The following is a 25,328-nucleotide window of genomic DNA, read 5'->3' on the forward strand; positions in this document are numbered from 1 at the left end:
GGGTGCCACCTAATTAATTAGCTTGTTTATTTCAGCTTTTTTCTTAAAGATGTGTTGGGTGCATCCCTGCTACCGCTGCACCACTGCACGCTTCGCAGATCGGTATCGGTCCGTGGCTTAAAGGTTGGGGACCACTGCACCACTCCAACCTCCGACGACTCAGCCTAACACACCATCATCAGTGTGCTTGGCGTTGTCTTCCCGATTCTGGTTAAGTGATTCTACACTGTACCTACATTATTTCTACTTTAGATAGGCTGTGTATTTTTATGTGTTATTTGGTATGATTTGGCAGCTTCATAGCTTAAAGGTTACTGGAGAGAGTATTTCTGCCGAGAGTGCTTGCGTGAGATTTTCGCTACGGTGGAAAGTGCGGCAATGATTGTAGAAAAGTATTTCTGCTTTATATAGGCGTGTGTATTTATCATATCATTCCTGCTTTTACTATCTGTTACTGTTATTTTAGGTTTTATGTGTTACTTAGCATGATTCGGTAGGTTATTTTTTGGGTCTGCGAACACTCACAAATTTTTCCCATATAAATAAATGGTAATTGCTTCTTCACCTTATGACATTCCGGCTTATGAACCATTTCATAGGAATGCTCTACCTTCGGATGGCGGAGGAAACCTGTATCATGTGTCTGACAGTGGAGCTAAATGAAGAATTTAAAATCAGGCAAAGCCAAGACAGAGTAAATAGGAAAACAAACTTATTTCTCTTAATTGGCATTATGTATTAGTATTCTTATTTATTTATTGTACATGTTGAGTACCCTTTATCCAAAATACTTGGGGGCAGAAGTAGTTTGGATTTTTTTAAATTTTGGAACACATAATGAGATAGCTTGGGATCACCATCACTTCTGACTCTGAATTTATGTGCTGCCGGTAAGCAGCCTCTGTCTTACATTTGTTCATCACACAAATGTATCTGAAAGTAAAAACATATTACATACCATTAATACAATGAGAATATAATGTGTGCAGGCTAACAAAATCAGCAGAGCAGCATTGGGAGAATCGCTGAATCAGCCATTGAACAACAACAAACAGTGGCAGGCGTTCAGTCTCCACCTACCATGCCGTGTTTCTATCTGTACTTCACCTTTTTTTTAGGTTTTATATAAGGTATAAAAACAATCAGCATTGTAGACTTGTTTTCGTGTTAGATTTTTATCAGCTACACTTAAAAAGTTTAATGGTGTGCCTTCTCTTAAAATAGTTTCTACGTGATGTCACTTCTCGGAATGATCTGTGTGCAGAGACCTACCTACACATCACCTGGGAACCTTCCTAGCGCCTTGCAGAATTTTCCATTTCTGACCACCTGTATTATCATTACCTAGTAATAGTATTATTATTATCATCTGTTCATAGTAAAAAGATTAAAGGAGAGGGAAGAAAAGTAGTTTTTACCTAGAGGGAAACGGGGATCAAGAAGTTACTGCATGAAAGGATTAAGGATCAACTTTATTCACCATATACATTTACATGTGTTAGGATTTGCTGTGGTGTGTTGGTGCAACATGCAACATAAAAGAACATTGAGCTATTAGAGAGAATAAAGAATTATATAAAATCAAGTTAGAGGTTAAAGTATGGATGTGGAATCAAGTGTATATAAATACATAAACACTGACACATTTTTACAATGTAAACAACAGTATAAAAAGTGATTTAAAGTGTTTACAGTGCATTGACTGAGGTAATAGAGGCTAACTGGCATGGCTGATCAGACGAACTGCCTCGGGAAAGAAACGTTTAAGATGGTGTTAAGTTTTTGCTCTAATACCCCATGGCACTTTCTGGAAAGGAGCTTTTGGACGAGCCAGCTTGCAGGGCGGGTAGTGTCTACAATAATATTTTCTGTCCACATCTTTGTCCTAGACTCATACAAGTCCTGCAGCGATGGTAGACTGCAGCCATTTCTGCTGTCCTGACAGTTTACTGCAGTTTTCATGTATTGTGACAGGATGCTGCACCTAACCAGACAGTAATGACTGTCATGAGGAGGCTCTCTACGATGGCAGTGTAGAATTGCAGTGTCAATGCAGGCACCTTCACCATGTTTTAAATATTTCAAGGTGTATTTGAAGAGCAGTGCCTTGCAGGGGCATGAAACTAAGCTGGAATCTGAGATTAGTCTGGGTAGCTCCCTCTCCCTCAATTAGCATTAACATCTTCCTAATTGACGGATTTGTTCCAAATGTAAACAGTAAATTAATTTCATAAACATTCCAAAAGGGGCAGCACAATGAGATCTATCTTCAAAATTATCAACAAATCACATTATCAATCTCCAGCTCAATTTGGTTTTATGTTAGAGCTAGTCTAACAGGACCAACACTAGAAATAGCTTTGACTTGAAGGTTCAAGATTAAAGATGGTTTCATGTCATTTCCTGTACACAGGCGTAAAGGAGAACAAAATAATTGTTACTCCAGATCCGATGTAACATGAAGAAAAATACAAAGATAAAGAACACAACAATAATACCAAAACACATACAATAAATATAAATACATAAGATAGCTTATGAGCATAGATTGAATATATTTTCATAAAGTGATGCCAGGCTGAACACAAGGTGACTGACAGGGAATAATAAAGTAGTGGTGGAGTGTGGATGGAGGTATTGATCAGACTTACTGCATGGGGAAAGTAAATATTTTTGAGTCTGGTGGTCCTGATGTGGATGCTATGTAGCCTCCTCCCTTACGGAAGTGGGACAAACGGTCCATGACCAGGGTTTGTGGGATCCTTTCTGACGTTACACGCCTTTCTCCGGCACCATTCTGTATAAATGCTCCTTGACAGCGGGTAGGTTGGAGCCAGTGATGCATTGGGAAGTTTTGACTATCAGCTGTAGTGGCATCCTGCCCACCGCAGTGCAGTTTCTGTACCGAGCAGTAAAACAGCTTGCCAGGATGCTCTCTGCTGCGCATCTGTAGAATGACATGAGTACAGATGTACAAAATCCAACTCTCTTCAGCCTCCTCAAAAAACAGGGGCGTTGGTGAGCGTTCTTTACTGTGTAGGATGTGTTCTGGGACCATGAGAGGTTGTGAGAGATGTGCACTGCCGTGAGTTTGAAAATGTTTGCAATTTCCATTGCCATACCGCCAATGTAAAGGGAGGTGTGAGTGGTTTGAGTTTTCCTGAAGTTGATAACCATTTCCTTCATCTTGTTGACATTAAGGAAAATGTTATTTGCTAGAATAACTTATAAAAGTAGGAATTAACCGAACACAACTCGAAAGCTTTCTATTTGTGGCAGCTCTTCAAGAATTGGGCCCAGATAGAAACATAGAAACATAGAAAATAGGTGCAGGAGTAGGCCATTCGGCCCTTCGAGCCTGCACCACCATTTATTATGATCATGGCTGATCATCCAACTCAGAACCCAGCCTTCCCTCCATACCCCCCTGACCCCTGTAGCCACAAGGGCCATATCTAACTTCCTTTTAAACATAGCTAATGAACTGGCCTCAACAGTTTGCTGTGGCAGAGAATTCCACAGATTCATCACTCTCTGTGTGAAGAAGTTTTTCCTAATCTCGGTCCTAAAAGGCTTCCCCTCTATCCTCAAACTGTGACCCCTCGTTCTGGACCTCCCCAACATCGGGAACAATCTTCCCGCATCTAGCCTGTTCCAAGACTATTAATTCCAGTAAAACTCTCAACACTACAAAAATTTTGAAGATAAACATTGACAAATTGCTTCACATATTACACAACCTCAGTTGCTTTTGAAGAAGATTAATGCTTCTAGAAATTTATCTTTATACAGTACTAAACTATGGCGTGACCCGTCGGGGCACCCTTTGAGAGAAGGGTAGTGCAGTCTGATGTGACAAGAATGAACATTAAATTTTCCTGAATGCTATTGGTATCGCTTTGCTTTGGAAACTGAAGTAGAAAACCTCAGTTTATTAAAGAAGAACGACGCATAACAAAGCAAATATAGCTGCTCCTCCTTTAACGAAGGACACTTTTGATGGCATTATTTCTGGTTTATCTGCCACCCTTGTGCCTCTCGTTGTCATTCTGGAGACATGCAGCCCTTTCATCCCCCACCTCTTCATCTCTTCTGCTATTTGTTCTTTGTCTCTGACCCTGGAGACGTGCATGCCTCTCCTCCTCTGTCCCTTCTTCTCTCATCTTTTTTGTCCTGACTCTTTGATCCTGGAGTAGTGCAGCCCTGGCCTCATCCAGTTCTTGTTCTCTCCCTCTCCTTGCCACTTCCCGATGACATTTGGCGTCATCTCTTGACCATAATGTCCCCCTTCCCTTTCCACACGGCATAATTAGGCTGATCTTTTTTTTTACCCGAATGCTGGATAGAAGATGCGAAGCAGTAACACCAAAGGATGCTGATTATTCTTGATGCTGTGGTTGGCGCTCTCCTAAATGGACGTGATATAGTCACCACTGTCCTTTGACTGCAGCCAAGGGTTATATGGGTGTCTCGAAGTACGTCATTACAATAAAATTTAATTATCTCTTATTGATGGGTGGCAGTTTGATCTGTCCCAATCCTGCACATGCTGATGGTGATTAGCAGAATGTGTCCCCTTGAAATAGAGCTGCCCTGCCCTTTTACTCCGGTAGGTGTCGCTGCTGAGGCTGGCCGTGTGCATGCGTCGGGCTGTCGCGTCCTGATTTCCATGATGAAGGATCGGCTCTCGGGTTAAAAGGGAGCCTGTTGATTTTGGGGAATGAGCAATTTTATACGAATATATAACACTGAACTTTGCCTGCATTCTGTAAGTTAGCGCATTTTAATTCGATTTAGCCAAGAAAAAGTGCTGTTGTAATGCACCATTTGCACTAATTGGAGGTCACAAACAGACAAACAGACATACAGAACATGAGAGTTTTAGTAGTATGTAGATATCATGCAGGCATCTGTGATGACATGGTAAAAGCTGACTATCAAATGGATTATAAAACCTTGGATCAGTACCTTTCCAACACCTCCATCTTGCGGGGCTCCTCCTACGATCTCCAAAGAACTGGGTTGTGTGAAGTGGCCTGTAGCCACTGAGTATCCTAGTTGAAGAAAGAAGAGCATGAGAAATGTGCAGTCCAGCTGATTCAAGCTACCATGGCCCATTGTTTCAGAGACTTCCATACCATTTTGTCAGAGTTAACAGCAACTCAGGAAATGCATTGCAAAAACTTCACTGTGCAGGAGAAATGGGATTAGCACAACTCAGAACATACATGCAGAAGAGTTCAACATAGGCCAAAGGCCTATTTCTATCACTTTATGACTAACATAAGAAATTAAGAAAATACAAACAGCACCTCAAGCCTGCCCTGCCATTCACTAGATTATTTCAGATTTTACTAACACCCTGTGCAAAGGTTCTTTAGAAGGGTCTTGGCCCAAAACATTGACCGTTTATTCATTTCCATAGATGCTGTCTGACCAGCTGAACTTCTCCAGACTTTTGGGTGTTGCTTTCAAACAAAACCTCCCTCTTTCTAAACTCATGTCCCTTGCTTCCCTCACTCCTTGCCGTACCCGCCCACTATCCTTTCACAATTCGTGCACAACAACACCTGGATACATCTGTGCTTCACTCATTCGTCATCTCTTTCCACATAATCTACCTTCTAATTCCTTTTACCAAAGTGCATGGTTTTCCCTTTTGCTACTTTAAACTCAAGATTTCACCCACTCATTGAATGTCTCTTTGCATTTTCAGTGTCGTCATCACAACATGCCTTTCCTCTTATCTTCATGACATTGGTAAACCTGGATACCTTGTATTCTGCCCCTTGACTCTGGGAGGACTGTAGTATATATCAAACAAACTACCTAATAATTTTTCCAAATTCAATGCTCTAAAGATCCTGTAAAGATGTCTTTCCTCATGACTGCAGTAATGGCTTCCTTCTTCATATTCCACCCCCTTTCTTACCTAAAGCGTCTATAATCCAGAATGCTGAGGTGGCAGCCCTGCCCTTTTTCGAATCATGTCTCACTGATTGCAACAGTAACATACTCCCATGTGTAATCAACACTCCAAGTTCATCTACTTCACCAGTCAAGTTCCTTGCATTAAAATGCATGCAGTTTAGCCTTCCAATCCTCCCACATGCTTTATCACGCCAATGTCTGCTCAGCCTAGTGGACTGACATAGATTTTCTCCATATTTGACTAAACTTTGCCCACCATAGGTCCTATTGGCTGCAAAATTAGTTTTAAACCTCTCCTACCACAAAAGCAAATTTTCTAGCAAGAATATTGAATGATTTTTGGTTCAGATATAATTAATTTCATGGAACAAAAGTTAATTGAAAAAGATTAATGGAAAAGTTTAATCTGAACTTGGAAAAGCGGGAATTCAAAGGAACTTGATGGGGGTCTTTGTTAGGGAGAGGTACTGCCTAATCAATTTGATGGGACTTTTGAAGGTAATAAAATTTACTGAATAGGAGAGTGACTGATATCGTCCTCCTAGACTTCACTCTTTGATAAAATGTTCAAAACCGTTAAGAGGGCAGGGAATCCAAACTACATTCACTGGCCACTTTATTAGATACACCCTTTCATTAATGCAACTATCTAATCAGCCAATCATGTGGCAGCAACTCAAAAAAGTATACAGACGTGGTCAAGAGGTTCACTTGTTGTTCAGGCCAACATCAGAATGCGGAAGAAAGTGATTTAAGTGATGTTGACTGTGAAATGATTGTTGGTGCCAAGCAGGGATGGTTTGAGTATCTTGGAACTGCTCATCTCCTGGGATATTCATGCACAACCGTCTCTAAAGTTTACAGAGAATGGTGCAAAAAAACCAACAAGAAACAATCAGTGAGCAGCAGTTATGTCGGCAAAAATTCCTTGTTAAAGAGAGAGATGTCAGAGAAGAATGGCCCAACTGGTTCAGGCTGACAGGAAGGCAACTCAAATAACCACGCCTTACAACAGCGGTGTGTGCAGAAGTGCACCGTTGAATGCATGTCGAACCGTGAAGCAGATGGGCTACAGCAGCAGAAGACCACAAACATACACTCAGTGGCCACTTTATGAGGTACAGAAGGGAACAATTTCATTAAGAATATAGGAAATATAATTACTGGGTTTGCAGATGACACAAACCTCCAAGTGGACCACAACCTTGGAGGCTTGTGTGCCTCAGTTACCTGGAAAGCTATATTGGTTGGAGTCAAGGCTTTCAGCTTTGGCTCTTAGTAGGGTCACACAAGCCAAACAGGTCAAAGGGTAGAGGCCAGACTAAGAGTGGTCCACCGATCCTCCAGGTTCAGGATTCAGCTCAGGGCCAACAGCCTTGACTGGTAAAACAAAACTGTTATGGACACAGCAATGAAGAACCCTTCTATATCTGAGTGTGACAGTATTCCTGAGTCTCCACTCGGGACTTGCATGACTGACAGTCATGAAAACTGAGGAAGCTACTGACGTGATGAAGGAAGCCCTGAACACCACCTGAGATAGAGGACTTTCTTTGCTGCCCTAAACACCAGCAGCGTAATGGGCAGTAAGTGAGAAAGATGGCACAAAATCAACAGTGTTGAGGATAGTCATAAGATACAGAATGATACCGATCATTTTCTAAGGCCAGCCAAGCAATAGCAGAAAGGATTTAATCCTGATGTGCAAGGTGATGCACTCTTGGATAACTAATAAGAGTAGGATATACTCTGTGAATGGCAGAGATCAAGACAGCATTAAGAAACAGAGGAACCTCAGTTTACAAGTCCAAAGTTCCTTGAAGACAGCAGAACAGGAAGATGAGATAGCGAAGAAAGCACAACAGATACTTAGCAACACACACAGATGCTGGAGGAACTCAGCAGGTCAGGCAGCATCTTTGGACAAGAGTAAACAGCCAATGTTTTGGACCAAAACCCTTCTTCATGACTTCAGACACTTGCCTCCATTAGCTAGAGCCCTTAAAAGAAGCGAATAAGTACATCACAGAACTGGGGTGTTGTGTACACAATAAAAAGGATATGATTTGATGCAGAGGAAAAGCTGGGCTTTAATTCCTTGCAGAGAAGTAAGATGAGGAGGTACTTGATGGAGGTCAACAAAATTATGTGGGGCATAGGAGGGAAGTTTTCCCTTCTGTGGGATTATCTAAAACTAGAGGGAACTGGTTTTGGGTAAAGGTTGAGAGGTTTAGAAGAGATCTGAGGAAGAGTTTCTTTCTAATCATAAACCAGAGAAAATCTGCAGATGTTGGAAATCCAAGCAACACACACAAAATGCTGCAGGAACTCAATAGGCCAGGCAAATAAATTTATTTATTTATTGACACACAGCACGGAGTCGGCTCTTCCAGCCTTCTGAGCCGTGCCATCCAGCAATCCCTCAGATTTAACCCTCGCTTAATCACAGGACAATTTACAATGACCAATTAAACTACCAACTGGACTGTGGGAGGAAACCGGAGCACCCAGAGGAAATCCACGGATTCACAGGGAGAACGTACGAATTCCTTACAGGCAGCAGGAGGATTGAACCAGGGTTACCTGTACTGCAAAAGCGTTGTGCTAACCACTACACCACAGTGCCGTTATACTGTCATTCTAATGTCAGAGCTGCTTTGCAACATTTCGACACCAGCACTCCATGTTTATCAAGAACAAAAGAAACACTTCATCAAATGAAAAGTTTCCAAGGATAACACGGCTCTACAGCAGCAGGTGGTGACCTTTACTAGAGGCTACACTGAACAGAGGCTGTGGCCTGGCTTCACGTCTGTGAACTCACTTCTGTAAAACTTCAGTTCTGAATGCTGTTTGCTTACTCCTATTATTTGTATGATCTGTTTTTTTTCTCTGCACATTGGGTGTTTGATGTCTTTTTTTTAAAAAATGGGTTCTACTAGGGTTCTTTGTTTTGTGGCTGCCTGTAAGGAGACATAGAAACATAGAAAATAGGTGCAGGAGTAGGCCATTCGGCCCTTCGAGCCTGCACCGCCATTTATTATGATCATGGCTGATCATCCAACTCAGAACCCAGCCTTCCCTCCATACCCCCTGACCCCTGTAGCCACAAGGGCCATATCTAACTTCCTTTTAAACATAGCTAATGAACTGGCCTCAACAGTTTGCTGTGGCAGAGAATTCCACAGATTCACCACTCTCTGTGTGAAGAAGTTTTTCCTAACCTCGGTCCTAAAAGGCTTCCCCTCTATCCTCAAACTGTGACCCCTCGTTCTAGACCTCCCTAACATCGGGAACAATCTTCCCGCATCTAGCCTGTCCAATCCCTTTAGGATCTTATACGTTTCAATCAGATCCCCCCTCAATCTTCTAAATTCCAACGAGTACAAGCCCAGTTCATCCAGTCTTTCTTCATATGAAAGACCTGCCATCCCAGGAATCAATCTGGTGATCTGGTGAACCTTCTTTGTACTCCCTCTATGGCAAAGATGTCTTTCCTCAGATTAGGGGACCAAAACTGCACACAAAACTCCAGGTGTGGTCTCACCAAGGCCTTGTACAACTGCAGTAGTACCTCCCTGCTCCTGTACTCAAATCCTCTCGCTATAAATGCCAGCATACCGTTCGCCTTTTTCACCGCCTGCTGTACCTGCATGCCCACTTTCAATGACTGGTGTATAATGACACCCAGGTCTCGTTGCACCTCCCCTTTTCCTAATCGGCCACCATTCAGATAATAATCTGTTTTCCTATTTTTGCCACCAAAGTGGATAACTTCACATTTATCCACATTAAATTGCATCTGCCATGAGTTTGCCCACTCACCCAACCTATCCAAGTCACCCTGCATCCTCTTAGCATCCTCCTCACTGCTAACACTGCCACCCAGCTTTGTGTCATCCGCAAACTTGGAGATGCTGTATTTAATTCCCTCATCCAAGTCATTAATATATATTGTAAACAACTGGGGTCCCAGCACTGAGCCTTGTGGTACCCCACTAGTCACCGCCTGCCATTCTGAAAAGGTCCCGTTTATTCCCACTCTTTGCTTCCTGTCTGCTAACCAATTCTCCACCCACACCAATACCTTACCCCCAATACCGTGTGCTTTAAGTTTGCACACTAATCTCCTATGTGGGACCTTGTCAAAAGCCTTTTGAAAATCCAAATATACCACATCCACTGGTTCTCCCCTATCCACTCTACTAGTTACATCCTCAAAAAATTCTATGAGATTCGTCAGACATGATTTTCCTTTCACAAATCCATGCTGACTTTGTCCGATCATTTCACCGCTTTCCAAATGTGCTGTTATCACATCCTTGATAACTGACTCCAGCAGTTTCCCCACCACCGACGTTAGGCTAACCGGCCTATAATTCCCCGGTTTCTCTCTCCCTCCTTTTTTAAAAAGAGACAAATCTCAAGGTTGTTTAACGTATACATACTTTAATAATAGATGCACTTTGAATTTTGCAAGGTTTTCTTTACTTACCCAGGTAACGGTAGTGGCTGGACCCAAAACCTGTATCCTCAAAATGATAATTTTTGCCATCTTTCAAACTGTAAACTTTCACTGTACCAGTCCAGTAGTATGATCCAGGTGCTCCCATTACAACAAGGTCCTACAAAATAAAATGGATGTTAACCCATTTGAGTGAAGATATCTGTATTGTACTTAATTAATGCTTAATCATGACAAATTAAGACAGCGGTGTGAGTTACCAATTTAGTAGAAATTAGCCAAACCATCATACATGACTGTGTTACAAATAATTGAGATGTCTGCAACAGTTAAAGTTTATTTTATAAAAAACACATTTAGCTCAAATCCAGCCTCACTTATAACCCCCTCAGAGGAAATCTGAGTTTTCACTGGCTGCAGCTGCTCAGAGTTATTTGGATGTGCAGACATTGGTAGGCGTGGATTAGAATGATATTGCCTGTGAAAAATACATAATTACCTAACAATTCAAGCACTGTAAACAAATTAAACTGGTAATTGGACTCTCTTTCTAGGCTTCAGTTCAGAAAGTTATTTGCTTGCATTTATGTTTACTTGATTTGTTTTTTGTTCCCTGCACACTGGGTGGTCAATTTTCCTTTTTTAATAGGTCCTTTTGGGTTTCTTTTTTGTGGCTGCCTGTAAGGAGACAATCTCAAGGTTGCTTGATGTATACATACTTTGATAATAAATGGACTTTGAACTTTGAAATGGCTGAGTACTTTCGTCACTTCCAGCAATTTAAATTAGCTATTTATAGCTAGAGGACTAATTTTTTTTCCTGAGATACCCATTCTTAGATTAAAAATAATAAAATAGTTTAAGTATGGATTTCAACATATATTAATGTGCATCTTTAAAAAGGAGGAAAAATTCTATCTTGTTATGTGCTATAAGAAGTTGAGACAAACTTGGGTTGTTTTCTCTGGAGCAGCGGAGGCTGAGTGCGGACCTGATAGAACTGTATAAAGCTATGAGAGGCACACGCAGAAGAGAAAGATGATACCCCTCCCCCAGCGTCAAAATATCTTACACTAGAAGGCGTGCACTAAAGGAAAGAGTGGGGAAAGCTCAAAGGAGATGTGTAGAGCAAGCTTTTTTAAAAACACAGAATGGTGCATGCCCGGAATGCATTGCCAGTGCGATGGCAGAGGCAGATATGGCAGAGACACTTCAGATACGTACATCCTCCAACAAGACCACAACCTTGTCGTGGTTTGGAGGCTGGTATGCATCAATGACCCACAGAACTATGCTGTCAGAGGTCAAGGTTTTAGGCTTTGGCTGTTGGTAGGGTCACCCATCCCAAACAGGTGAAATGGTAGAGGCCAGACCAAAACTGTTCTACTGATCTTCCCGGTTTGGGGGATTCAGCTCAGGGCTAACAACCCTGACTAGTCAAACAAAACTGTTACAGAAACAGCAATGAAGAATCTTTCTACATCTGTGTGCAGTACTCTCGAGTCTCCACCCAGGACTTGCGTGACTGACAGTAGTGAAAACCGAGAGGAAGCTACTGGCACAATGAAGAAAGCTATGAACGCTCCCAGAGATGGAGGACCTTCATTGCTGCCCTAAACGCCAGTGGCATAATGGGCAAACAAAGACAATAGGTATATGAGTATGCAGATAATGAATGGATATTCAGGCAGAAGGGATCAGGTCTTATTTGGCACAACGTCGTGGGTTGAAGAGCCTTTTACCACGTGCCTGTTCTTCATTCTCCATTCTAATTACCCAAGGCAGATTCAATTCCAACTGAAAAGCAACTATAAAGATGTTTTGAAAGTTTACATAGAAGGTAGCTTACTAACAAATACATTGGGAAAATAACAAGAGATAAATGTAAGCAGCTGTTTATAAACCTCTGCCTGCATCTGCCCTTTGGCTGCTTTCAACAAACCTTCTGTAAACTTGTATAACTGATGATGCTGTGTGTGAAATCATTAAGAACAGTACAGCATGCCAGCAATTGAAGCCTGGTTCTGTTTATTATCATTTTCCTGCAGGTAAGGAGTGCCATAACTAGGATTGATTTCCAGTGTGAACTTCAGCAGGAAGCAGATGTTGAAGAGTTTTTAATCTCAGAAAAGGTTTCTGCCCTTCCGATGGGTTCTGAAGTGGCACATCTGCATTAATAATATTTTCCTTTAACTCAGCAAAAGAGCAGCAGCATCCTCAGTGAAAGAAAAAACATTCAGAGGGTCTTCTAATGCCGCTAATAAAACAACGGATGACAAGGTGACGAAAGCGATATTTGCAGAGATAACAAAAGCTTAAAACATAAAAGGAAGATAAACTGTGTCATTTGCAAAGAAACTGTCAGCACAAAACAGTTGAACAAACAAAGTCTCTACAGCAATTGTTCTTACAAACAAAAGGAACAGGGAACCATGTTTTGCTTCTCCTTTTCCTCACTATTCAATTCCTAATTTGTAGCTGCACAGTTTAGTGCAAAACAGTTGAACTGTAACCATTGGTACAATTTTGAAATTCTCCCTGCAATCACAACCCCACTTATAAGAAAGCAAAGCAGGACATGCTTGTTGAAAAGAATTTCTAGAAAGGAAATAAAGGAAAGAACTTACTCAATTAGCACCTCGTGCTTCAATAGCTTCGTAACTCAATGGAATTTCAGAATTATTGATCACCTTGACTCATATTTTAACGCCAGAATCAGAATCAGGTTTAATATCATTGACATATTTCGTAAAATTTGCTGTTATGTGGCAGCAGCATATTGTAATGCATAGTAATATAGAACCATAGAACCATAGAAAAACTACAGCACAGAAACAGGCCTTTTGGCCCTTCTTGGCTGTGCCGAAACATTTTCTGCCTCGTCCCACTGACCTGCACACGGACCATATCCCTCCATACACCTCCCATCCATGTATCTGTCCAATTTATTCTTAAATGTTAAAAAAGAACCCACATTTACCACCTCGTCTAGCAGCTCATTCCATACTTCCACCACTCTCTGTGTGAAGAAGCCCCCCCTAATGTTCCCTTTAAACTTTTCCCCCCTCACCCTTAACCCATGTCCTCTGGTTTTTTTCTCCCCTTGCCTCAGTGGAAAAAGTCTGCTTGCATTCACTCTATCTATACCCATCATAATTTTATATACCTCTATCAAATCTCCCCTCATTCTTCTACGCCCCAGGGAATAAAGTCCTAACCTATTCAACCTTTCTCTGTAACTGAGTTTCTCAAGTCCCGGCAACATCCTTGTAAACCTTCTCTGCACTCTTTCAACCTTATTTATATCCTTCCTGTAACTTGGTGACCAAAACTGAACACAATACTCCAGATCTGTCCTCACCAATGCCTTATACAACCTCATCATAACATTCCAGCTCTTATACTCAATACTTTGATTAATAAAGGCCAATGTACCAAAAGCTCTCTTTACGACCCTATCTACCTGTGACGCCACTTTTAGGGAATTTTGTATCTGTATTCCCAGATCCCTCTGTTCTACTGCACTCCTCAGTGCCTTAATTAACCCTGTATGTTCTACCTTGGTTTGTCCTTCCAACGTGCAATACCTCACACTTGTCTGTATTAAATTCCATCTGCCATTTTTCAACCCATTTTTCCAGCTGGTCCAAGTCCCTCTGCAGGCTCTGAAAACCTTCCTCACTGTCTACTACACCTCCAATCTTTGTATCATCAGCAAACTTGCTGATCCAATTTACCACGTTATCATCCAGATCATTGATATAGATGACAAATAACAATGGACCCAGCACTGAACCCTGTGGCACACCACTAGTCACAGGCCTTCACTCTGAGAAGCAATTCTCTACTGCCACTCTTTGGCTTCTTCCATTGAGCCAATGTCTAATCCAATTTACAACCTCTCCATGTATACCTAGTGACTGAATTTTCCTAACTAACCTCCCATGCGGGACCTTGTCAAAGGCCTTACTGAAGTCCATGTAGACAATATCCACTGCCTTCCCTTCATCCACTTTCCTGGTAACCTCCTCGAAAAACTCCAATAGGTTGGTCAAACATGACCTACCACGCACAAAGCAATGTTGACTCTCCCTAATCAGTCCCTGTCTATCCAAATGCTTGTAGATTCTGTCTCTTAGTACTCCGTCCAATAACTTACTTACTACCGACGTTAAATTTACCGGCCTATAATTTCCCGGATTACTTTTTGATCCTTTTTTAAACAACGGAACAACATGAGCCACTCTCTAATCCTCCGGCACCTCACCTGTAGACAGCAACATTTTAAATATTTCTGCCAGGGCCCCTGTAATTTCAACACTAGTCTCCTTCAAGGTCCAAGGGAACACCCTGTCAGGTCCCGGGGATTTATCTACTTTAATTTTCCTCAAGACAGCAAGCACCTCCTCCTTATCAATCTGTACAGTTTTGATGATCTCACTACTAGTTTCCCTTAATTCCGTAAACTTCATGCCAGTTTCCTTAGTAAATACAGATGCAAAAACCTATTTAAGATCTCCCCCATTTCCTTTGGTTCCGCACATAGCCGACCACTCTGATCTTCAAGAGGACCAATTTTATCCCTTACAATCCTTTTGCTCTTAATATACCTGTAAAAGCTCTTTGGATTATCCTTCACTTTGACTGCGAAGGCAACCTCATGTCTTCTTTTAGCCCTCCTGATTTCTTTCTTATGTATTTTCTTGCTCTTCTTATACTCCTAAAGCACCTTATTTACTCCCTGTTTCCAATACATGTCATACAACTCCCTCTTCTTCTTTATCAGAGTTGCAATATCCCTTGAGAACCAAGGTTCCTTATTCCTATTCACTTTGCCTTTAATCCTGACAGGAACATTCAAACTCTGCACTCTCAAAATTTCTCCTTTGAAGGCTTCCCACCTACCGATCACATCTTTGCCAGAGAACAACCTGTCCCAATCCATGCTTTTTAGATCCTTTCTCATTTCTTCAAATTTGGCCTTCTTCCAGTTCAGAACCTCAACCCTAGGACCAGATCTATCCTTGTCCATAATCAAGTTGAAACTAATGGTGTTATGATCACTGGAACCAAAGTGCTCCCCTACACAGACTTCCGTCACTTGTCCTAACTCATTTCCTAACAGGAGATCCAATATTGCATCCCCTCTAGTTGGTCCCTCTATATATTGATTTAGAAAACTTCCCTGAACACATTTTACAAACTCTAAACCATCTAGACCCTTAACAGTATGGGAGCCCCAATCAATATATGGAAAATTAAAATCCCCTACCACCACAACTTTATGTTTCCTGCAGTTGCCTGCTATCTCTCTGCAGATTTGCTCTTCCAAGTCTCGTTGACTATTGGGTGGTCTGTAATACAATCCCACTAATGTGGCCATACCTTTCCTGTTTCTCAGCTCCACCCATAAGGACTCAGTAGACAAGCCCTCTAATCTGTCCTGCCTTAGCACTGCTGTAATATTTTCCCTAACAAGCAATGCTACTCCCCCACCTTTCATTCCTCTGCCTCGATCACATCTGAAACATCGGAACCCTGGAATATTAAGCTGCCAGTCCTGCCCGTCCTGTAGCCAAGTTTCACTAATTGCTATAACGTCACAATTCCACGTGTCAATTCTATATTAAAAAGTTAACTAATTTGTGCAAAACAAAGTAGAAGTATTGCTCATCGGTTCAATGTCCATTCCGAAATCTGATATCAGAGGGGAAGAAGCAACACAGTAAAAAATGCTGGTGAACGCAGCAGGCCAGGCAGCATCTATAGGAGGAGGTACAGTCGACATTTCGGGCCCAGAGCCTTCGACGAAGACTTCCCAAGGAAAATTAGCCTGCGTTTGTCAGGATTAAATTCCATCTACCATTGCTCTGCCCGTCTTCCCAACAGATCAATATTGTACTATAGCCTATGACTACCAACAATACCACTGGTGTTCCTGCAAACTGATGAACCGTTCCTCCTAGATTCAGCTCCATTCTTTAACATACACCCAGTGGCCACTTTATTAGGTACACAACTGGAACCTGGTACCGTCTTCTGCTGCTATAGCCCATCCACTTCAAGGTTTAACATGTTGTGCATTCAGAGGTGCTCTTCTGCACACCACTGTTGTAAGGCGTGGTTATTTAAGTCTCCTTCCTGTAACCTTGAACCAGTCTCGCCACTCTCCTGTGACTTCTCCCATTAACATGGAATTTTTGCCCACAGATCTGCTGCTCGCTGATTGTTATTTTCTTGTTTCTCGCACCATTCTCTGTAAACTCTAGAGACTGTTGTGCGTGAAAAATTGCAGGAGATCAACAGCTTTTAAGATACCCCGTCTGGTAGTAACAATCATTCCATGCTCAAAGTCACTTAGATCACATTTCTCACCCATTCCGATGTTTGATTTGAACAACAACTGAACCTCCTGAGCACGTTTGTATGCTTTTATGCACAGAGCTGCTGCCACATGATTGGCTGATTAGATTTGCATTAACGAGGTGTTCAGGTGTACCTCATAAAGTGACCTCCTCCACTCCTTACGTGTCCATTATTACTCTTAAATACACTATGGGATCTGCTTCCACCACCATCCCTGGCAGCGTGTGTTTCAGACACCTAACACTCTGTATAAACAGCTTACCCTGCTCATCGCTTTTTAACTTTCCCTCTCTCACCTTAAAGCTATGTCCTGTAGAATTTGACATTTCTAACAGAGGTATGGATTCTGTCTACTTCTGGGTCTAAAAACTGTGCTTTCACCGCAGAACTAGTTTGAGAACCCAAAGAATTTTATGAAACATATACAGTGTATTCTGGTTAACTGGAACTCATAAGGACCAGTACATTTTGGACCAATTAAGCGGTTGCCCCAATTATCCAAGGTTCCCTGGAAATAGTTAAGAAGGTCTAAAAACAGAAACTGAGTAACAAACTATTTAAATGAAATAAAGAACAAATTAGAACACTACCAATAGTACTACAGTACTATAAAAAACTGTATTAGCTCCTAATAGTTATCGACAGAGAAATTCATCCATTGTATGTAATGAATAAAATCAACAGAGACACTTAGTATAGATAATGGACTGCCTTCCTCTAACACGAGGAATTCTGCAAATGCTGGAAATTCAAGCAACACACATCAAAGTTGCTGGTGAACGCAGCAGGCCAGGCAGCATCTCCAGGAAGAGGTACAGTCGACGTTTCGGGCGAAGTCCTGACGAAGGGTCTTGGCCCCAGACGTCGACTGTACCTCTTCCTAGAGATGCTGCCTGGCCTGCTGCGTTCACCAGCAACTTTGATGTGGGTTGCCTTCCTATAATGCTACCAATAATTGCATCCTCCAAATCTTCATTTTCATTGTAAAATCCAAGATGATTATTGACACCTTCAAATTCTTTGTAGTCCCAAACTTGTTGAAGTAGTGAAATCGTTTCATTTTCACTCTTGACCATTTCTGGCATCTCAAGCCAGAATGCCTAAAACCACAGTGAACAAAACGGTTCAGTTTTGTCTTACTGCTTATTTCTTGCTAACTATCACTGACAAACAAACTCTGCTTGCTATTTATAAACTGTTCCTCCTAGACTGTGCAGTGTCTAATGGTCACACAAGTTCGCGCAACTGACGCTAGTTAGAACCAATTAAGTGGCCTAGTGTCCCAAATAAATGACGAGAATCCTGGCAATATCTTTCTTTGCTGAAAGTAATAGTAGTGATAGACGAGTGTTTTTATGATTATAAATCTGTAACAAGCAATGTCCCATAGGAATCAATGCTGACACCTTAGTAGTTTTCGATATATATAAAATAGCTTGAATGAGAATGCAGGAGGCATGTATAATTGTTAAGGCACGGATAGCGAAGGTGTTTTCATTCTTCAAGAGTTGTACTAAATGATCCGTTGCCCCTATTAGCCAATGGTCCAATTAACCAGAATCCACTGTATTTACAAATATTTACAGGATCATTGTGGAATGTACTGAAACTCCATCCAAGGTACGAAGAACCATTGGCTAAACAAATCTAATCAATTTCCATAAAACAGGAAGATGGGCGACCTACTTCAGCAAAGTGGCCTGCTATCCCAGCTTGGCAGGAACCATGTTCTTCTCCATATTTCTTCTTATATTCTGCAGAAAAAACATTATGATTAGTTACTGAACACTTGCTACGAAGATGCTGTCAATGTTCTAAAAACTAATGTTCTATGGTGCTTCATGACACCAAAGAAAATCATATGGATATTTGTGTATTGTGCGCAATGCAATATATTGCCCAAATCACTCAGGTCCCACACACTGTAAAAACTAAAATTCTGGCCAATTCTACAAAAATCAACAGCATTTGACGTAACCAAGAAAGTTCATGAAGAGAGAGCAGAAGATAATGTTTATATGGATTTAGAAGGACATCATAAAGACTTTTGACATGCACACTAGGCTGGTCCAGTAGGTTAAGGCTCAAGAGATGCAGGACGCATTTGCAAATTGGATCTAAAATTTACTTCAGAATATGAGGCAGAGGGTAGTGATAGACGAGTGTTTTTATGATTATAAATCTGTAACAAGCAATGTACCATAGGAATCAATGCTGACACCTTAGTAGTTTTCGATATACATAAAATAGCTTGAATGAGAATGCAGGAGGCATGTATAATTGTTAAGGCACGGATAGCGAAGGTGTTTACTCAAGGCTATAATGGGACTTAGATCAACTGGGACATTTGATGGAATTGTGGAACTTTCTGCCCCTTACACCACTGGTGATTGGACAGCTATGAAGCCCTCCATCTCTGATATTGTTAGCCCTGAGCTGAGCCCCCGAGCCTGGAGGACCAGTGGTCCACTCTTAGTCTGGCCTCTACCCTTTGACCTGTTTGGTATGGGTGACCCTACAAAAGCCAAAGCATAAAGCCCTGACTCCAGCCAGCATAGCTCTCCAGTCATTGAGGCATACAAGCCTCTATGTCATAACAAGGTTGTGGTCCTCTTGGAGGTTTGTGTCATCTGCAAACCTAATAATTATATTTTCTATATTCTTAACTAAATTGTTACCTCTTGTACCTAATAAAGTGGCCACTGAGTGTATGTTCATGGTCTTCTGCTGTTGTCACCCATCCACTTCAAGGTTCAATGTGTTGTGCATTCAGAGATGCTCTTCTGCACACCACTGTTGTAGGGCGTGGTTATTTGAGTCACCTTCCTGTCAAGTTTGAATCAGTCTAGCTATTCTCCTCTGACTCTTCCCATTAGCAAGGCATTTTCTCCCACAGACTGCTCACTGGATGTGCTTTTGTTTTTTTACACCATTCTCTGTAAACTTTAGAGACTGGTGTACATGAAAATCTCAGGAGATCTGTAGTTTCTCAGATACTCAAACCACCCTGTCTGGCATCAACAATCATTCCACAGTCATAGCCACTTCATTTCTTCCCCAGTCTGATGTCTGGTCTGAGCCAAAGCACACGGCTCTGACTTCAGACATCATAGCTCTCCAGGTCATTCAGGCACACAAGCCTCAAAACTCTACAGCAAGGTTGTGGTCCTCTTGTAGAGGAATTGTGTCAAATAACATTTAATCCAGACAACTCTGAACTAATAACTGGAAAGTCAGCTTCTGGTAGTATACGCACAGTTATCTTAGGAGCAGAAATGTTAGGAGCATTAATGTACAGAAAGCCCTTGGGGTGCAAGGTTCTCTGAAAGTGGTGACACATGTGAAAAGGGTATTGAAGAAGATACTTGGTTTGCTGAGGCATAAAGTGTAAGATTTGGTACATCATGTTGTAGTTGTAAACACTGATCAGGTTGCACTAGGGTATTGTGTACAGGATTGGTTGCCACACTGCAAGGATGTGGATCGCCATGGTAACGTAGCGGTTAGAGCAACACTATTACAACTTGCGGCATCAGAGTTCAGTTGTAGTGATGCCTGTAAGAAGTTTGTACGCCCTTCGCGCGCATTTCCTTCAGGTGCCTCCATTTCCTCCTACAGTCCAAAGACGTACTAGCTCACAGGTTAATCGGTCATTGTAAACTGTCCTGTGATTAGGCAAGAGTTAAATAGGTGGGTTGTTGGGCAGTACGGCTCATTGGTCCACAAGGGCCTGTTCCACACTGTATCTCCAAATTAATAAATAATAAAATGTGGCAGCTATGGGGAGAGGGCAGAAGGATTTAGCAGCACAATGCCTGGAAAGGAGGGTTGTTGTTATAAGGAATGATTCGATAGACAGGGTTTATTCTCACAGGAACATAGGAGGCTGAAGTTTATGAAATTATGAGCCATACAGAGAGGATAGGGAGTCAAGAATCTTTTTCTCAGGGCAAAACAATCCCCAACTAAAGCACCCATCTTTTCAGTGAGAGGGGATAAACTGAAAGGAGTAAGTTTTTCTACATAGGGTGGCGGTTAGCTGGAATGAGCTGTCAGAGGCAGTGGTCAAGGCAAATACAATTACAGCACCCAATTTGTATTTGGATGGCTACTTGGATAGGAAAAGTGCAGAGGATTAGGTGCCTGATGCAGGTGAATGGGATTAGTATCATGGTCAGATGAGGTGGCTGAAAGGTCCCATTGCTGTGTGGCATAATTCAGTGATCCTTTTGCACCCCCAGTTTCTGACATTGGAAGGTTTGTGTAAGTGCATTAGCTGTGAAATTCACCAGCAAAATAAACTTTCAACCTATTAACTTTCAGCTGGGTAGACCAGACAGAGACAGACAGAAACAGAATCTTGATCTCAGCTGCTGTCTTTGAGAACTTAAATGTTTCCCCTTCAACACACTTGCTGGGTCTTTCTGTCTCTTCTCACATCCAAAAGGCATGCAAGCAGATAAATCAGTGACCATAAATTTTGACAGAAGATCAAAAGGCGAAGGAGAGTAACTTACCAGGCCACAGTGGAATATGATAAAGGGGAAATGCTAGATGGTGCAGAGGGCCACATTCTATGTAATGATAAGATTATTACCCTATGTAGAGTTACACCCATCATCTATTATGGAAGATAGATGCTTAGCACAGGAGTGCCCAAATTCTTCTGCTTCAAACTAGACTGTATGCAATATTCAGCCACATCTATCTCCAACTGCTGATGTAAATAAATATGGTGTTGTGATTAGCACATTGAGGGAGGAGAAGATGGCGACGTGACGCAGCGCTCGCGGCCTCTGCGGTGAAATATCGTATTTGTTAAATAGGGGCCATGCACAATCCTGATTTGATGGAGACGGATGTGAGAAGCACGGAGGAACATCTGGAGAAACTTCTGAAATGCCTGGTTTGCTGCCGCTGCTACTGTGCAATCGAGAATCTCCCGAGGGAAGGCCCCAAATCCTCGGTTTTGGCTGTTGCTGGCGGCCAGGGATGGGGTCGAAGTGCTCGGCAGAGATGGTGCTCGATGTCGGAGGGCTGGTCGGAGGCTCAAAGTTTTCGGACGGACTGAGAGTCGGATTGTGGTCAGGTGCTTCCAGGATGCTGCATCCGCAAGTTTGCAGCGCTGGAAGCTCATGGCAGGGAGAGTTTTCTTCCTTCTACCGTCTGCGTGAGATGTTGGGACTTTCGAGAGACTTTGAGACTTTTTTTTTACCGTGCCCATGGTCTGTTCTTCTATAAAATTACAGTATTGCTTGCACTGTTGTAACTATAAGTTATAATTATGTGGTTTTTGTCAGTTTTTCAGTCTTGGTCTGTCTTGTGTTTCTGTGATATCAAACTGGAGGAACATTGTATCATTTCTTAATGCATGCATTACTAAATGACAATAAAAGAGGACTGTGTGTCCTCATAATCTAATCTAATCTAATATGGTGTTGTGATTAGCATATATCCACCAAAGATGCAAAATGACAAGGATCCCTGCTTCAAACTTGAGCACATTTACCGGGTGAACGAGTAGTCTTTGGGGTTACACAAGTCCGTGTCTTTATTGATGCACACTTGAGTGCTCGGGGATGGGTCACCAATGCTTTTTTTTGCTGGTGGGGAGGGAGTAGATCGTTGCTTTGCTGCTGCTTACATGTGGGAGGGGGGAGCTGGGGGGGGCTTTGGGGTTCTAACATTTGGGGGTTCTCATTCTTTGGGGCACTCCTCTGTTTTCATGGATGGTTGCAAAGAAAAAGAATTTCAGGATGTAAATTGTATACATTTCTCTGACATTAAATGTACCTTTGAAACTTTGAAACATTTACATGGAGCGTGCCACAAGAAAGCAGCCTCCATCATCAAGAAACCCGCCATCCAAGCCATGCTCTCTTCTCACCATCAGGCAGGTGGTACAGAAGCCTTAGGGCCTACACTACCAGACTCAGGAATAGTTATTATCCTACAACCCTCAGGCTCCTAAGGAGCATGGATAACTTCAATCATCACTGCTCTGAACTACAAGCTACAGGCTCACTTTCAGGGACTCTTTACAACTCATTATTTTTTTTATTGGCACATTGCACATTGGTTGTTTGTCAGTCTTTGTTTATGTAGTTTTATTTTATTAAACTCTATCGTAATTCTTGTTTTTTTGTAAGTGCCTGCAAAAAAAACAATCTCTAGATGGTATACAGTCCAATGACAATACATTTTCAGTTGACTTTGCTGCCCATAAATTAAAATAGAACAAAAATCTAATATGCTGAATATCAATAATTTGGATGAGGCAACCAAATGTAATAGGTTTCCTGACATGATGGAATGAAGTGGATTTGAGAGTGAGGAGGAGAATGCAATTTAGACTAGTTGAACAACTGGGCAAATGCACAGCAGAAACAGTACAACGTGGAGTCATTTTTTTAAAAAACGAAAACAGAATGGCAAAGTACTGCTTAAGGGCTGTAGACTGGGGAAAAACACAGGATGTACCTGCTTGAATCGGGACTGACAAGAAAATGATAAGTTGATCTTCACCCCAAGAGGCTTTGAGTTCAGCAACAAAATGCCTTGCTACCATTTTTCAGAACTTGGGTGAGATGGCACTTCAAGTATCGCGTGCTGCTTTAATCTCCTTACCAAAGAAAATACACACTTGCCAAAGGGGACATACTACAAAGGTTCACCAAAATGATTCCCGGGATATTAGGACTGTCTTATGAACAGAGATTGGATCGATTACACCTATACCCAGGGATCTTTAAAACTTACAAAATTCTGACAGGGCTTGACGGGCCAGATACTTCCCTTGACTGAGGTTTATGGAACCAGCAATCACAGTCTCAAGATACAGGGCAAAACACTTAAGAGGAGTAATTTCTCAGAAGGTGATGAAACTGTGGAATTCTCCACCACAAAAAACTGTTGAAGCCAGCTTGCTGAATACAGGCAACCCCTGCACAACAGCCATTCCACTTACAGAATTCATATAACACTGCCCAAAAATTTAAGATAGAAAATACAACTTGCTATTAGGAATTTATGTACCTAAATTTCTGTATCTATTTCAGGCAGTACCAATCTTCATCTCCAAATCCTTTTTTGATATTATTGATTCTAAAATTTCTTCATATATATGGCAGAATAAAAATCCTAGATTAAGTAAGAAATATTTACAGAAATCAAAAAGGATGGCGGTTTGACATTGCCAAACTTTAGATTCTATTATTGGGCAATTAATATTCGGTACCTAACATTCTGGACGCAAGATTTGGATGAAATTCAATGTCCACGATGGATGAACCTCGAGTATGAGTCTGTACAGGGGTTCTCATTGGCTTCTATTTTAGGGGCTTAGCTTCCCTTTGCACTTACTAAACTGAATAAACAAACGATTAATCCAATAATTAAACACACAATACAAATATGGTTTCAATTTCGTAAATTTTTTGGATTGAATAAATTTATCCTATCAAGTCCTATTATATCCAATTTTTTTCTTCCAACCATCCAGAACTGATCAAGCTTTTCTTTTATGGAAAACCAAGGGAATAATATGTTTTCGTGATTTATTCATGGATAATTGTCTCATGTCCCTTGAGCAGTTGTCTAATAAATATAATTTGCCTAGATCACATTTTTTCAGATATTTACAGATTAGAAACTTCTTGGAGGTTATTTTACCTACTTTTCCGATATCACATCAAATTGAAATTACAGAAATTTTTTTAGGTTTAAACCCTTATCAGAATAGTTTAATAGCAATTATTTATGATTTAATTACGAAAATACATTTAGGTATGTCTGATAAAATTAAGAATGAATGGGAAAGAGAACTTCAGGCATCTTTACCCATAGAGAAATGGGAGAAAATTCTCCAACTAGTTAACACTTCAATGTGCGCCAGAAACGCTTTGATACAATCAAAGGTGGTACATAGGGCCCACATGTCTAATATAAGTTAGCTCGTTTTTATGGTCATATAAATCCTGTCTGTGACAGATGTAATTCTGAGGTAGCTTCCTTGATGCATATGTTCTGATCTTGCCCTCTTTTGGAAAAATATTGGAAAGACATTTTTGACATTATTTCGCAAACACGAGGAAATCTGCAGTTGCTGGAATTTCAAGCAACACATATAAAAATTGCTGGTGGAACGCAGCAGGCCAGGCAGCATCTCTAGGAAGAGGTACAGTCAACGCTTCGGGCCGAGACCCTTCATCAGGACTAACTGAAAGAAGAGATAGTAAGAGATCTGAAAGTGGGAGGGAGAGGGAGAGATCCGAAATGTTAGACAGGAGGGGGAAGGGACGGAGCTAAGAGCTGGAAAGTTGATTGGCAAAAGGAATATGACAGGATCATGGTACGGGAGGCCTAGAGAGAAAGAAAGGGGGAGGGGGAAGCCCAGAAGATGGGCAAGAAGTATAGTGAGAGGGACAGAGGGAGAAAAAGGAGAGAGAGAGAGAAAAAAAATAATAAAAAATAAATTAATAATGGATGGGGTACGAAGGGGAGTTGGGGCATTAACAGAATTTAGAGAAGTCAATGTTCATCCCATCAGGTTGGAGGCTACCCAGAC

At 41.5% G+C, this 25,328-nt stretch overlaps 1 protein-coding gene across 1 annotated transcript in view; it reads right to left on the reverse strand.

Annotated features, from left to right (window-relative positions):
- itga9 (integrin, alpha 9) overlaps nt 1-25,328 on the reverse strand; it is a 430,612-nt gene that overhangs the window by 339,408 nt on the left and 65,876 nt on the right. The window contains exons 5-7 of the mRNA XM_063054766.1: nt 18,449-18,516; nt 10,427-10,556; nt 4,969-5,054 (exon numbers count right to left, since the gene is read on the reverse strand). Of these exons, the coding sequence (XP_062910836.1) occupies nt 4,969-5,054; nt 10,427-10,556; nt 18,449-18,516 (284 nt within the window). The remainder of the gene's footprint in view (nt 1-4,968; nt 5,055-10,426; nt 10,557-18,448; nt 18,517-25,328) is intronic.

Source organism: Mobula hypostoma, chromosome 1 (assembly GCF_963921235.1).
Source record: "Mobula hypostoma chromosome 1, sMobHyp1.1, whole genome shotgun sequence".
Taxonomy (NCBI): Eukaryota; Metazoa; Chordata; class Chondrichthyes; order Myliobatiformes; family Myliobatidae; genus Mobula; species Mobula hypostoma.